Source organism: Haplochromis burtoni, unplaced genomic scaffold (genome assembly GCF_018398535.1).
Source record: "Haplochromis burtoni strain Fernald_Lab_line unplaced genomic scaffold, NCSU_Asbu1 Contig_387, whole genome shotgun sequence".
Taxonomy (NCBI): domain Eukaryota; kingdom Metazoa; phylum Chordata; class Actinopteri; order Cichliformes; family Cichlidae; genus Haplochromis; species Haplochromis burtoni.
The window spans coordinates 387,244-401,696 of NW_024582748.1; the positions used below are offsets into that span (position 1 = coordinate 387,244).

Sequence of the window (14,453 nt, forward strand, 5' to 3'; positions counted from 1 at the left end):
ATAAATAAAAGTGAGTTTAATTACAGGTCAGCTTTGTTAGACCTCACAGGTTGCTCTTACTTAGCGTAGGCTTTCTCCAGCACAGCACTCCAGAACTCCACTCCCTCCACTGAGTGGACAAACAGCAGTTTCCCGTCTCTGATGGGCAGCCGGTCGTCCACGACTACGTCCGCCCACTCCCCGTACTGCCATAACTACAGAGGACAGATGTGAACCAGATGTCACTTCCTCTGTAATTACACCCCCGCCCTGTACTGTGTGTTATTTCTGTTTCTTTAAAAAGGTGAGCGACCTGGAAGTGGAAGATGCCGGCATACTGTGAGGTGAAGCTCTGCCCAGGAGGGACCACTCTGTTCAGGATCTGAGGGTCCAGAGTCAGGCAATGGCCGCCAGGAGCCAGCAGTCACCTGACAGACACAGGTCACATGATCACTCTCTGAGCCTCTGAGAGGTCATTTCTGTGGATAAAGGAGCTGAAAGTTTTTGTCCTTTATTCGTCAAACCACTTCAGAAAATTTATTCTCTGGGGTGATTTTCTCTGTCGCATTTTATTTTACAAACTTCTTAAAGCAGAGTTTAAGTGTTGTGTGATGTTTCCTTTTCCTGTCAGCGACGAGCACGCCCGCTGTCATCAAACTCACCCAGCTCTCCCTGACAGACGTCTGTTCTTCAGGCTCCGTCAGCAATGAAGCGAGGATCAGAACACAGCTCCTGATTGGACGAGACATGATTAGCGATGATAACAATCATTACGAACCGCAGCAGTGTTGCTATCGATCGGCTAAGAGGTGACGATGACGTTCAGTCTGCTGTGACGAAGCCCGGTTCTGATGGAGGGAAGCATGGAGCTGATGACGAGGGTGATGTCATCAAACATCGACTGATGTGAAATTTTTCTCGTGCAGAAGCCCGAGGACTCAGACCGAGCAGAAACGGCTCCTGTCACCTGTTTTTATTTTACGTGTTATTTTAAATTCCTGCTCAGAACTGATGTCACTGAGAAGCGTCAGCTCACATCGTCACGCGATCCTTACTCTGCACGCTGTTGAAAGACAGCAGCTGAACTGAAGCCCTGTTCTCACCTGTGCAGCAGATGGAGCAGCTCGGCTGCTTGTTATCTCATTAATGTTTAACGGCCGGAGCCTCTTTCTTCAAACAGCAGCTCGTTTGTTCTCTCTCTGATGTCTGAGCCGCTCAGTCTAAACGGCTCTTTGATAAGACAAAAAACAGCAAACGCTTGGCACGCAACAGAGAGAGGCGGGCCGCTGCGCAAGCCTGCTCACGCTCTTCATGCTGATCCTGGATCTGTTAGAGGGCTCTTCCTGTTAAAAGGTCGTTCTTCCTTTCCACTGTTGCCAAATTGCTCCAGCGTGAAGCAGTGAGAGCTGTGTAAATGAAAGCGGACTGAATCTGGATGAAGTGTGTTTACTGGTGGTGGGTTTATTATTGTTATTAATAACAGGGTTAGTATCTTAGCACTGCTTAAACAAACACATGAGCTCAGCTTCAGAGGCTCGGGAACATAAAAACCTTCTACGTATTAAAGCTTTTCTCAAATATAAAACAGGAAAGAGACCTGACGCCATGACAACGCAGTAACACACAGACGCGCTTCCTGTTTCCTCCACATGAATTCGCACAGATGTGACCGACAGGGCTCTCTTCTCGTTCTCTCTTTGCTTTTCTTCTCCTGTCGTTTCTTCTTTTCTTTGAAATTCGGACACGTTTTTGTAGTTTTGCCTGACGCCATCTCCATGGCGACACCCTCAAGCCATCAACCTGCTGAACTGCTAAGACATCAGACAGTATGTTGCACAATCACTGGGCACGCTGTACATGTTTATTGATATACGTCTTGTCTCAAAGTGTTACTTCATGTGCAATGCTGAGGCGCTCTGAGCTGAAGAATTTCATTGTGTCGTTTGATGATACAAGTATGGCGATCTGACAGTGTATGCTAATTTGACAGATGTGTCTATGTTACTTGGACACAGCAAATAAAACTTGAACTTGAAAGCACAGGTGGCTATCGTCGCATGATGATAATGCATTCAGTCACACACATTATTACACCAGAGCATCAAAACGTTTGACGAACAGCTGATTGGGAGAAATTACCATAGAAACAGGAGACCAACAGCACCTGTGACAGGGGTTTGTGTTTTATGAATGTATCTCGGGCAGATTCTGACCAATCACAGCACTTCCACTCTGATCAACACCTGTATAACCTGAGCGGCTGGATCAGCGGAGGATGGAGATGCTTTGCTGAACATGATTTGCATCATATTTGCTGTGGATTCGTGCAGAAATCAATAACAATAATCAAATAACATGATATTTACTGATTATTAGGATCAATTAAAATGAGTTGTTTGCCTGCAGGGGGCGCTCTTCATGTTTCTTTGAAAGACAGGTGAGAGGATGTCGCACTGTTCCAGGGCTGCTCCCGGTCATGCCCTCCCTGAGCCTGGTTCTGCTGGAGGTTTCTTCCTGTTCAAAGGGAGTTTTTCCTTCCCACTGTCCAAAGTGCTCATAGGGGGTCATATGATTGTTGGGTTTTCTCTGTATCTATTATTGTGGTCTCTACTGTACAATATAAAGCGCCTTGAGGCGACTGTTGTTGTGATTGGGTGCGCTGTAAAACTGAAGGTGATCAGAACGGGCGGGGCAGCAGAGCACTGATAATGATGGTGGTAAGTGTGCGTGGGTCTGTGTGTGTGCGTGATATGATGTCTTAAATACAGTAAACACGTCGCGTGCTGTGTTTCCCTGCTCAGAGGGAGGTGTACGTCTGAGCGGTTGGAGGTGGGTGGAGGCTGGCAGAGGCTGTGGCTCCTCCTCTGGTTCGGGGCGCGGTCTGCGTGGGGAAAACTTTGAGCAGCTGAAGTTGTTGGAGTTTACAGCCGTGTGATCTTCCTCCTCTCCTCCTCTTCATCATGTCCGGCGTTGCGTCCACTCTGGCCAAGAAGCGCGCTCTGTCCGCGGGCTTTGGCACCAACGCGAACGCGGTCCCGTACCTGAACCAAAACTTCAACGCGCTGCGCGCCCAGTACCGTTCCGCGGGCAAGCTCTTCTGCGACCCGACGTTCCCCGCCGCGCCCGAGTCTCTGGGCTTCAACGAGCTGGGCCCGAGCTCCTACAAGGTCCGCGGAGTCAGCTGGAAGAGGCCCACGGTGAGAACCGGGACCGGGGGGGGAGGGGTGGTTGTGCCTGATGGAAAAACACACTGTTTGGTACCCAGAGAGATTTTCACAGATGATAATCTCACAGACCTGTGAGAGGAGCAGGCCTCCGGCAGGGACATGAAGGGACAGAGAGGAGCTTTGGTGAATCTCTGCTCCGTTTCATAAAATGCGTCCCTTCAATCTTAAGCATGCGCACTGAGTCACTCCCTGATGAGTCAGTGCTTGCTGCTGCGGGAGGAAGAGCAGCGAGGGAGCGGTGGGCGTGCACGCAGACAGTGAGTCCGACCAGCTGTTTCAGGTGGAGGAGCTGAGGTTAACCTGAGAGCTTCAAGTGATGGTGTGCGTGTGTGTGTGTTGGGAGCAGATTCAGTCTGAGGAGCAATCTGAATCTGGACACACACCCCAGCAGCTCTGTGTTCCCCACTCTGAGTGGGCGTGGCCCTGACCAGCATCATTAACACTGTCTCTGGTTTGTCTTCCAGGAGCTCGTCTCTAAACCGGAGTTCATCGTGGGCGGGGCCACCAGGACTGATATCTGCCAGGGCGCACTGGGTGAGTTTCCTACTGTCTCTGAGCACATCTCACCCGGTCTGTGCTGGCTGCCACGCCTCCTGAGCGTTCAAACTCATTGAGCCGATTTAACGAAAACCAATCCGAGAGCAGTGCTGGTGTGACATCACTCACAGCTTCAGTCAGCTGAATTCTCATTTTGAATCAGACTACACAGAGGTCAGAGGCCACAGAGCTTTCAGCCATAAAAGGATCTGTGAAATGGTCAGCTGATCGATTCTGACCCCATTTCGTCGTCATGGAGACCTCAGCGACAGCCCTTTACTCAGTAAAGCGCTGCGCTTTTCATTTCAAACTTTATTTATTCCACAAACAAACCAGAGCGCATCTCCCCGACAGCCGCGCTGTCACGCTCTTTCATGGTTTATGACATTTTATTATGATGTGATGACGTCAGGATGTTCTGACGTCCTCGTGATGTCACAGGGTGTCATAACGAAAGAATAAAGTGTGTTGTACAGCTCTCGCTATTTATTACTCAATATGGGTTCTTACATGTTTAATAACAAGCTTATTAACATGTTAATAAACCTGTTTAATAACATGTTAATAAACCCGTTTGATAACATGTTAATAAACCCGTTTGATAACATGTTAATAAACCCGTTTAATAACATGTTAATAAACCCGTTTGATAACATGTTAATAAACCCGTTTAATAACATGTTAATAAACCCGTTTAATAACATGGGGTTAATAACCCGTATCTTGTAATACCCAGGTTATACTGTTGGCATGCAGCCAGGAGGCAGCCTGGGATGAACCACTGACCTTCTGATTAGTGGCTGACCTGCTCTGCCACCTGAGCTACAGCCACCCCCAATAATGTTAATAAACAGGTTAATAAACATGTTTAATAAAATAAACATGTTTATTAACCTGTTTAATAAAATAAACATGTTATTAAACAGATTTATAAACAGGTTTATTAACATGTTAATAAACCTGTTTGATAACATGTTAATAAACCTGTTTGATAACATGTCATTCTGCCTCAGGCCGTCGTTGTCGCACAGACAGAGGCTGCAGAATCATTTCCACCTTAAAAGGCAGAAAGAAAACAAAGTTGCCATGACAATGCTTTCAGCTGGTTCAGTCTAATCTCAGTCTAATCTCCTTCATGTCATCAGTGTTTTCCTACTCGCTCTCTAAACATTCTGATTTCAGCAGAGCACACACACACGCACGCACGCACGCACACACACACACACACACACACACACACACACACACACACACACACGCACGCACGCACGCACACACACACAGACAAAGATAGTATCTCTGTGGTCACATGATCTCAGGCTTTAAAGTCTCAGGCTCACAGTTGGGGGGGGGGTCACATGCCCCCTCTCCATCAAATTGCTGAAGAACTTTTATTTTAATGAGAAGCAGCTGAGCGGCTCTGCCACGCTGGTCCCTGATTGGCTGAACAGGAAGCAGCAGACAGGAAAAGGCTACCAGCCATTGTTAGAGAGAGAGAGACATCAAATATCAGAGAGAGCGAGGGGCATGAGCTGTCAGCCAACGAGGACACACCCTCACACACACACTCACACACGCCTGTGTTTGCAACTCTGTGAGGACATCCTGCTGTCACATGACTCACAGCCTGAAATTGAGTCTGGTTCCATGTGGACCCTGATCCAGATGTGGACCTGATCCAGGTGTGAGCGTGCCTGCAGCCCGGCGGTCCTCACAAGGACACAAACCCAGTGCCTGTGTGGTGGTGGATGAGTCATGTTCGTGCCTCGGTGAAACCCCAGAGTACTGTTGTGTAACGCTGAGCTGCGATTATAGGCGGAGCTCCTTCTCTGGATGTTTGTGGTCACAGGCTTCTTTCGCTGCACTCACTTCCTGCGGCGCTGTCTGAGTTCCTCCCTAGGCGTCACGGCGGTCGAGCGAATCATTAAAGTGTGAGCTGAGGTTTTTCTTGCTTTTGCATGACAGGAAGCAGAGCGTCTGTCTGAACATGTGATGATGATGATGAATACCTGTGGCAGCGTGTTTTTTCTCCGGGCTCTGTTAGAAAAGTGTGACCTGTAACGGTGTGCACCAATCAGAGCTGGGCATATTTTCAGGGTTAAACTGCACGCTGATCTCATTAGCGTCTGTGCAGCCTGTAGGGGGCAGCACTAACCAGCCACTCCAGACCTGCAGTTCCTCTGACGTCCAGCGGAGGCAGCAGTGAGTCAGTGCCCATAGACTCCCATGTTAAAACAAACATGTTTACAGCCTGATACTCAAACTGATCGATCTCTGTAGGTAGTTTCATCCTTCATAGCAAGTTTCAAGTTTCAGATTTTATTGTCATATGCAGATAAACAGCATAGCAACATTTACCCGTAATGAAATTTGTTGGCTCGTGCTCCTCAGCTTTAAATGAACATATAGAAGTGTGCAGTTATATTAAAGAAGAAAATAACAATAATAATAAAAATAACAAAATACTAAAGTATTCAATATTAGAGAATGTAAGACGGCTGTTTCGTATTTACAGTTGTGTAAAAACTGTGCAATGAGGATTTAAAGTGGTTAAAGTGACTGTGTGTCGAGTCCTGTATTTGTAGTGAGTGTGTAATGGTGTGTGCAGAATGTCAGCAACTGGGGGAGCATGACTGTAACACAGGACCCGCGCACACGACTGGTTAATGCTTAGACTGTCTTTTATTGAGAAATAATCTGCGGTTTTTGGCGCCCGCCTCGGACGCAGCCACTCCGACTCTCTCCCAGCATCACCTGCTCCTTCTCACTGCGGACACAGATAAGACACATCTCCCTCATTAAAACAGTCCTGTTCAACTCACTGTATCACCCCTCCTCTGCAGCAGGCCAGCAGACCACGCCCCCGCCACAATGATTTTATAATGGATTAGGGGGCGCGGCCTCTTTGACCGACAGGTGGATGGTGACACAGTAGCTGCTAGGTTGACCTGAGCTGGATCTCTGGACCCTGTTTCTGCTGCTCTTTAATGATGCCATGTGACCACTAACCTGGCTGCTGTGAGGTTACTGTATGACGAAGGCTTATGATTGTTTGTTACTGATTAACAGGTGTGTGTGTGAGATAGTACTTGTCCAAATATAACCATTTCCTGAAATGACCCAATGACTGCTTGGCCCTCCAGCTGTCATTTCCTGTGGCTGTCACCTTTGACCGCGAGCACCACAGATGCAACACGTTTGATTGAAACACAGTGAAAGAGGCGATCATGGCGTTAGTGCGGAGGATGTCATAAGGCCTTGGGCCAATCAGGTGTAAAACATATTTATGAGTGTTTTAGTTGTAAATCGGGGTGACAGGAAGTAAGGCCTGCAGGGGGCAGTGCTGAGGAGTGGGCGCTGACTGAGTGTTTCCTGTCTGTCCAGGTGACTGCTGGCTGCTGGCGGCCATCGCCTCTCTGACCCTGAATGAATATGTGATGGCCAGAGTTGTTCCCACGGACCAGGACTTTGGGGACAGCTACGCCGGCATCTTCCACTTCCAGGTAACTAATGTGTGATTCTGTGAAACACCTGTACAGGTTGATGTTGTCAGGCCTCGCTGACGTAAAGCTGGACCCTGTGGAGCTGCGTCAGCGGCTGGCGGCGATCAGCAGAAAGCTGCGGCTCTCACAACAACGCCAGCAGCCATGTTTGTTACGCCTCACGCTCCACCAAGCTTTCCACTCACGTGGGAGTTTATGTGTTAGTGCTTCATGCCGGGCACGGCGCCAGGATTCTGGTCGCAGCGAGCTGGGCGGGGCCTTGTAATTACTGAGAGTTATGCTTTTGGTGCTGAAGCTTCTGTTTATGACGGGGGCACGCCCTGCAGAAACAATACTGCGTGAGTGTGTGCGAGGACTCACTGAGTGTGGGTCGTTAAACCCCGAGAGAGAGAATCCAGCAGAAACACAAGCGACCAATGACCTCGCAGATACAGAGCGACCTCTGAAGGAGGACGGCGCAATAAACTTATCTGTCTGCTTTTCCTGTAACTCGACCTGTGTGAGGTGTTTTCAGCGCAGTGTTCTGACCGATGCATGAAACCATCTGCTTTTCATGCCTTTCTGTCTCTCTACACGGCGTGCTGCGGGGAAACGCCCGTTCTAGCGTTTGAGTCTGAGGCTGGTTTGGAGCACCTGAGCTTCGCACAGCCCTACTTTGAAGCATCACGCCGCTCGGGTCTCACTGTTACTGGTCCGTGAGAAATGGGCTGCTGTGATTGGTCAGAATTCACCTGCGATAAGTTCATAAATGTTATTTTTACTTTTACAGAAATGAAAACACGTTCAGCCTTTTGTTTGCTTAAAAACTGAAACCTAAAAATATTCTCACAGCTGTTATTGAAGTGGGTGGGCCCTGGCCAGTAGACCCGCCCACTATGCAGTGATAGGTTGCAAATTCACAGAGACTTTCAAAGTAAAAGCCTGACATTCTGTCCTCTGCTGTCCCTCCGCAGTTCTGGCAGTTCGGTGAGTGGGTGGACGTGGTGATCGACGACCGGCTGCCGGTCAAAGACGGCGAGCTGATGTTCGTGCACTCGGCCGAGGGGAGGGAGTTTTGGAGCGCCTTGTTGGAGAAAGCCTACGCCAAGTAAGACCCGCCTCAACCGAAGGGGGAGGAGCAGGACCAGGGCAAAGGCTTCTGGGAATCAGGAGCCTGGGGTTTCTGACAGTCAGAAAATTCAGATTGTCTGGAACTGAGATGTTTATCAACCCTTATAACAAAATCCACAAACGTTTTTTTGCTATATGTTGTGTATAATATGTTTTTATATTTATTTATTATATAGTTTTGTATTGCATTTGATACATTTGGCAGTTTTGGCAACAATTTTGGACAAAAACATAGTTTAGTCTGTAACATGTTGAAATTATGTCGAGTATTGATCACGTTGATGAGATGGAGGTCTCAGAAACTCATGTATCCAATATGATATAACGGGCTTTACAGGGTAAACCTCACATTCACGCCCAGGGTTAGTGCATGGGAGCTTCTGACCCCCGCCGTGGATGCTCTTGGTCTTCTGGTGCTCTGAAAGGGCTCTACCTTCATGCCATTCTGTGCTCTTTGTGTGCAGAGTGAACGGCTGCTACGAGGCGCTGTCTGGCGGGTCCACCACTGAGGGCTTCGAGGACTTCACCGGCGGCATCGCAGAGAACTACGACCTGAAAAAGCCCCCCTCCAACTTGTTCCAGATCATCAAGAAGGCGCTGGAAGCGGGATCGCTGCTGGGTTGCTCCATCGATGTGAGTGTGGAGAGAAACCATCTTTTTCCTTCAGTTAGTGAGGTTCTCTCAGATTCTCCGAGGTGTGTTTCGGGATTATTCGATGGAGGAGGCGAAAGCCGGGGTCAGAGTTGGGTTGTTGGCCTTGGACTCGGGGTCAGTGGTGATGGGCTGTGCTTGTCACTCTGCAGATCACGAGCGCCGCAGACTCTGAAGCTGTGACTCATCAGAAGCTGGTGAAAGGCCACGCCTACTCACTGACAGGCGCCGTGGAGGTAACGTCAAAAGAGAAGCAGTGAGGATGAGACGGAGATGAAGGAGGAGGAAGTGACACGTAACTGTTTTCATTCCCAGGTGAACTACCGAGGGCGTCAGGAGAAGCTGGTGAGGATGAGGAACCCGTGGGGCCAGGTGGAGTGGACGGGACCGTGGAGTGACGGGTAACCAACTCAGCCTGAGAGCGCCTCCAGCTGCTCAAGCTCAGTTTGTATCTGCTAAAATGTCTGAAGTCAGGCTAGGACGACAGATCAGCTGACAGTAAACCTGCTGAAGTTATCTGAACTCCAGCTGCCGTCACCCTGGTTACTAGCAGGTGGCCTCTGATTGGCTGTGCAGAGTTTAGTGAGTGGTCTTTTCACTCGAGTGCACTGATGAACAAAAACAGATGCTGGGGAAAAAGCCATTTAACCAGAGTAGCAGCGTGTGGAGGTCACCGCACCCGCCCCACCTGTAGGGCAACCTAACCGGTTACAACAAAACACATACCTGTCCTGCAGGGTACCTTCAGTGCTGAAGCCTGATTGGTCGGTCCAGTTACCTGTTCTAAGAAAGCAGGATGTGGAACGACAATCAAACATGCTGAGTCACTCCAGCACCACATCACAACAACGGTCGCCTCAAGGTGCTTTATATTGTAAGGTAGATCCTACAATAATACATGCAGAGAAACACCCAACAGTCACATGACCCCATGTGAGAAAGCACCTTGGCGACAGCAGGAAGGAAAAACTCCCTTTTAACAGGAAGAAGGTTCAGAACTGTGAGGCTTTGATCGGTTCTGCTCTTTGCAGGTCGTCTGAGTGGAACTACGTGCAGGGGGAGTGTCCTCACAGCAACGCAGAAGATGGAGAGTTCTGGTAGGCGGAGTCTCTGTGCGCACTGCACACCTGCTGACGCCGGAAGCTCAGGTGTGCTGACAGGAAGCGCTCTTCTGTTCTTTCTCCCCAGGATGTCCTTCAGCGACTTCCAGCGTCACTACTCTCGTATCGAGGTGTGCACTCTGACCCCGGACACCATCGAGAACGACTCCGTCAAACACTGGAGCGTCAGCAAGTTTGACGGCGGCTGGAGGAGAGGCTCCACCGCCGGAGGCTGCAGGAATAACCCGTGTGAGTAACCTGCTGCAACACTGAGACCGTGTAACCAATCAGAAATGAGCATTATTTGTGGGGGCTTAAGTTTTCTAGATCCGCTAATGGAGGATGACCTGGCGGGGGCGGGGCCTTCCTTGTTGTGATGCTTTGCAGCTGCAGGAGGTTTCAGGCTGCATGTTTCTGTCTGCAGACACGTTCTGGACGAATCCGCAGTTCGTGATTAAGCTGGCCGAGGAGGACGATGACCCTGACGACGGCGAGGTGGGCTGCAGCTTCGTGGTGGGTCTTATCCAGAAGAACCGCAGGAAGCTACGCAAACAGGGCGAGGACATGCACACCATCGGTTTCGCCATCTACGAGGTGAGAACGTCCGAGAAAATCTGATGTGAAGGATTCAAAGACCAAACACGTGACCAAACTCTGAACTCTTCTTCTCTTCTTTTTATTTCAGCTTCCACAAAAGGTGAGTGCTGAACCTGCAGGTCAAAGGTCAAAGCTCTATTCAAGTTCTTTTATACAATCAGGATATTTCCTGTGGTAACATCGGCGATGTCAGGATGTCAGGCAGAATGCTCTCAAACATGGATACACATTTTCGCTCTCTTTGGCCACACCTCCTGATGTCCCGATTGGCTGTCCTCTCTGTATCTGCAGTTCCACGGCCAGAGGGACGTGCACCTGGATAAGAACTTCTTCCTGAGCCACGCTCAGACGGCGAGGTCAGAAACCTTCATCAACCTGCGTGAGGTCAGCTCTCGCTTCAAGCTGCCGCCGGGCGAGTACCTGATCGTCCCGTCCACCTTCGAGCCGCACCTGAACGGAGACTTCTGCATCCGGGTGTTCTCCGAGAAGCAGACGGAGACCGTGTAAGAAATCTGCCGCTGTGGGGGTGTGGTCGGGGGGTGTGGTCAGGCACTGAGCTCCGGCCGTGGGGGCTTCGGGGTCTTGCGTGTTTGGTTGGCGCTCTGATGTGTGACTCGCAGTTTTCTCTCTCGCAGGCCCTGCGACGACCCCGTCAGTGCCAAACTCGATGATGTGAGTAACACTCAGACTCCACACTCACGGTTTTTAAACAGGAAGTAACGCCCTTGAGGTCGGCGTTGTTAGAGACCCCGAGCCTCAGTGCTGCGCCATGTCTGCAGGTTAGTGATGATGTGCTGACGGTTGCTATGGTGTTTGTGTCCAGGAGACGGTGTCAGACAGCGAGGTGGACGCCGGGTTCAGAAGCCTCTTCACTAAACTCGCCGGAAGTGTAAGTTCATCCTCATCACGTGCGTAAACGGCCTAACAGGAAGTCTCCCACACCTGCTGCGTGGCAGCGTGCAGGTGCGCTGCCCACAGACGCCTGATTGGCTGCTCGTGTTTGTGTTTCAGGACATGGAGATCTCTGCAGTGGAGCTCAGGACCATCATGAACAAAATCGTCTCCAAACGTGAGCTGAAGATTCGACGCCTTTTACCTGAACACAGAGCGCCGCAGGTTTCACTTCCCGTTTTCTCTTTCAACAGGAACTGACATCAAAACTGACGGCTTCGGCATGGAGACATGCAGGGTGATGGTGAACCTGATGGACGTATCCTTTACAGACAGCTAGGGTCACCTGGCAGCAGGAAGTGCAGGTGTTAGAGAAACAGGAAATGATGCCAGAGTGCAGGCGTTAAAGCAGGGTTAATGATGTCACTCACCTGTCAGTAAGTAAGTAAAATTTTATTAATATAGCACGTTTCTAGAGAAAAAGATCAAAGTTCTTCACAAGGTATAAAACAAAAACAGACACAAAAAGATGTTTTTAGTTGTTTTTTAAAGTGATCACTGAGTGTCCAGATCTTAAGTTCTGAGGAAGAGAGTCCACAGTGACCAATAATAATAATAATAACTTTATTTATAAAGCGCTTTCAAACAAAGTGCTGTACAACTATTTAAAACTAAAAAGATAAAAAATAATAATAAAAGCGATACATAGCAATACAGGTAAAAGACGCACTACAAGTTAAAAACAGTAAAAATTTAAAAACTCAAAGCCATAGAATTAAGACTTGTAAGATAAGGTGAACAAATGTGTCGTCAGCTTAGTTTTAAAAGCCTCCACAGAGCATGCCTGCCTAACATCTTGAGGGAGGTTGTTCCACAGAAACGGGGCACAAAAAGAAAAAGCACGCTCTCCAACCTTTAACAGCTACCATCCCGACATGACCAGGAACCAAAGCTCTGTCTTGGTTCACAGCCTTGTGTGCTGAATAACAAGTAGGCCCTGATCAAAGGCCTCAGGGACCTACTAGGGACGGGGCTGTAAAGGTTCAATGATGTAGGCTGGTGCTTGTCCTTGAAGAGCTTTAAAGGTCAGAACCAGCCAGTGCAGCTGTATCAGCAACGGCGTCACATGAGAGTACTTGGATGTTTTTGTCAGTGATCCTTAACCTGCAGCAGGACAGCGGCAACGGGAAGCTCGGCCTCGGGGAGTTTGCCACGCTGTGGAAGAAGGTGCAGAGATACCTGGTGAGACGTGACCTTTGACCTCTAATCCCGAATGTTGTACTGACAGGACGAATTTTATATGTAACTACCTGTGTGTGTGTGTGTGTGCGTGCGTGTGCGTGTGCGTGCGTGTGCGTGCAGTCCATCTACAAGAAGAACGACTCTGATAACTCGGGGACGATGTGCACACCTGAGATGAGAGTGGCCTTCAAAGACGCAGGTCAGTCTGTTCTTCTTCTGCAGGAACAAACGAAGCGTTCGTTTAATGCGACGAGCTTAGAGTCGTCGACCTGACCCGGGTCTTTGCTGGCGTCTCGTCTTGTTTCGTGCTGTGATTGGCTCACCAGCAGCTGTCGACCACTTCCTGTCTGTTGCTCATTAAACGTGTTTGCGATTCTGTTTGGGGCGGGGCCTCAGGCGTCTTTGGCTCCCCACCAGTTTCTTTCCACTGGCGAGTTTATGCTAAGGAACAGGAAGGGCCACATAATAAAACCACCTGACTTCATTTAACAGGATGACACGGTGACGCGTTTCAGCCGAGCTCGGGACACGCCTCCGTGGGGACGTCCTCCGTGATGTCACAGATGCTGTGGGCTGTTTGTGTGCGGACTGTGAGTTGTGTTGTGGCGACGCGCTCAGCTCTGGCGTTGCGATGCTTTACTTGTCTTCACCCTCAGAGGTGGAGCTGCTGCAGTTTGTGGTTTAAAGTGTGAGTCACGGTGATTCCCCGCTGACTCACGCTTTAAACAGAACACTCCTCTTCCTCCTCTGTGGCCGGGGTGAGGAAGACGCCTCATCTTTCCTGTTGCTGCTAAACAAATGAAAACAAAGCCTGCAGACTTTGTCTCCTGCTCACTAACATCTCCTCTTCTTCTCCTGCTCCTCCTGCAGTCTTTCTGTCTCTGTCTAACTTGTGTTTTTCCTCCTCCTCCTGCTGCTGTGGATTTACGGGCAGCGAGCTGATGGAGACGGTACGTTTCATCTCTGCTGGCAGCATGAAGGTCACCTCAGGGTTAAAGTTTCAGGATCTGGAGCGAGTTCAGCTGACTCTGATGTGCTCGCTTACTGAACCCAGATCAGTGTCTGACTGCTCCTTATCATCCAGAGTCTGGTGTTTCGTGATGTTTGATCGGTTTAAATAGAACTATTGATTTGTGTTGCTTTCATATGATCTGAGAACCATTTAAACTAAACTCTAAACGCCGAGTTCTCACAATTCATCATCGAAGACAGCGGCAGAGCCAGCTCGGCACTAGTTTGTGTGTTTGAGCTCGCTGCATTACACCGTAGGTGGCAGCGATTTGGTCGTCTGTCAGAGCACCTTTAACTGACATCACGACCAATCGAGCTGCAGCTACACGATGGCGTCTGCAAGAGTAAATAGAAAGCTTACACTGACGAACTTCAGTGACCATTATTTACCAGTAATGATGATCAAGTCTGTTAGGTCTGATAGCCGCTAACAGCTACCATCTTCCTGCAGGTTTCACTCTCAATAACAACATCTACCAGCTGCTGGTGGCCCGATACGCCGACCCCGACATGACCATCGACTTCGACAACTTCGTGGGATGTCTGATGAGGCTGGAGATGATGTTCAGTGAGTTGGCGCTTCGCTGCTAACGAGCTCAGAGAGG

General features: G+C 49.3%; 1 protein-coding gene and 1 pseudogene across 1 annotated transcript in view; one reads left to right on the top strand and one right to left on the bottom strand.

Annotated features, from left to right (window-relative positions):
• The window catches only part of LOC121811783, a 7,273-nt pseudogene extending 4,513 nt beyond the window's left edge, over positions 1 to 2,760 (bottom strand).
• Positions 2,761 to 2,836: 76 nt separating this feature from the next.
• Positions 2,837 to 14,453, top strand: part of LOC102296249 (calpain-2 catalytic subunit) — a 13,626-nt gene continuing 2,009 nt past the window's right edge. Inside the window, exons 1-19 of the mRNA XM_005944456.3 lie at positions 2,837 to 3,176; positions 3,671 to 3,740; positions 7,128 to 7,246; positions 8,200 to 8,333; positions 8,821 to 8,989; positions 9,160 to 9,243; positions 9,323 to 9,408; positions 10,039 to 10,104; positions 10,196 to 10,356; positions 10,532 to 10,701; positions 10,793 to 10,804; positions 10,996 to 11,207; positions 11,340 to 11,376; positions 11,528 to 11,593; positions 11,716 to 11,773; positions 11,850 to 11,914; positions 12,769 to 12,837; positions 12,958 to 13,036; positions 14,300 to 14,416. Of these exons, the coding sequence (XP_005944518.1) occupies positions 2,940 to 3,176; positions 3,671 to 3,740; positions 7,128 to 7,246; positions 8,200 to 8,333; positions 8,821 to 8,989; positions 9,160 to 9,243; positions 9,323 to 9,408; positions 10,039 to 10,104; positions 10,196 to 10,356; positions 10,532 to 10,701; positions 10,793 to 10,804; positions 10,996 to 11,207; positions 11,340 to 11,376; positions 11,528 to 11,593; positions 11,716 to 11,773; positions 11,850 to 11,914; positions 12,769 to 12,837; positions 12,958 to 13,036; positions 14,300 to 14,416 (2,011 nt within the window). The 5' untranslated portion in view covers positions 2,837 to 2,939. The remainder of the gene's footprint in view (positions 3,177 to 3,670; positions 3,741 to 7,127; positions 7,247 to 8,199; positions 8,334 to 8,820; positions 8,990 to 9,159; positions 9,244 to 9,322; positions 9,409 to 10,038; positions 10,105 to 10,195; positions 10,357 to 10,531; positions 10,702 to 10,792; positions 10,805 to 10,995; positions 11,208 to 11,339; positions 11,377 to 11,527; positions 11,594 to 11,715; positions 11,774 to 11,849; positions 11,915 to 12,768; positions 12,838 to 12,957; positions 13,037 to 14,299; positions 14,417 to 14,453) is intronic.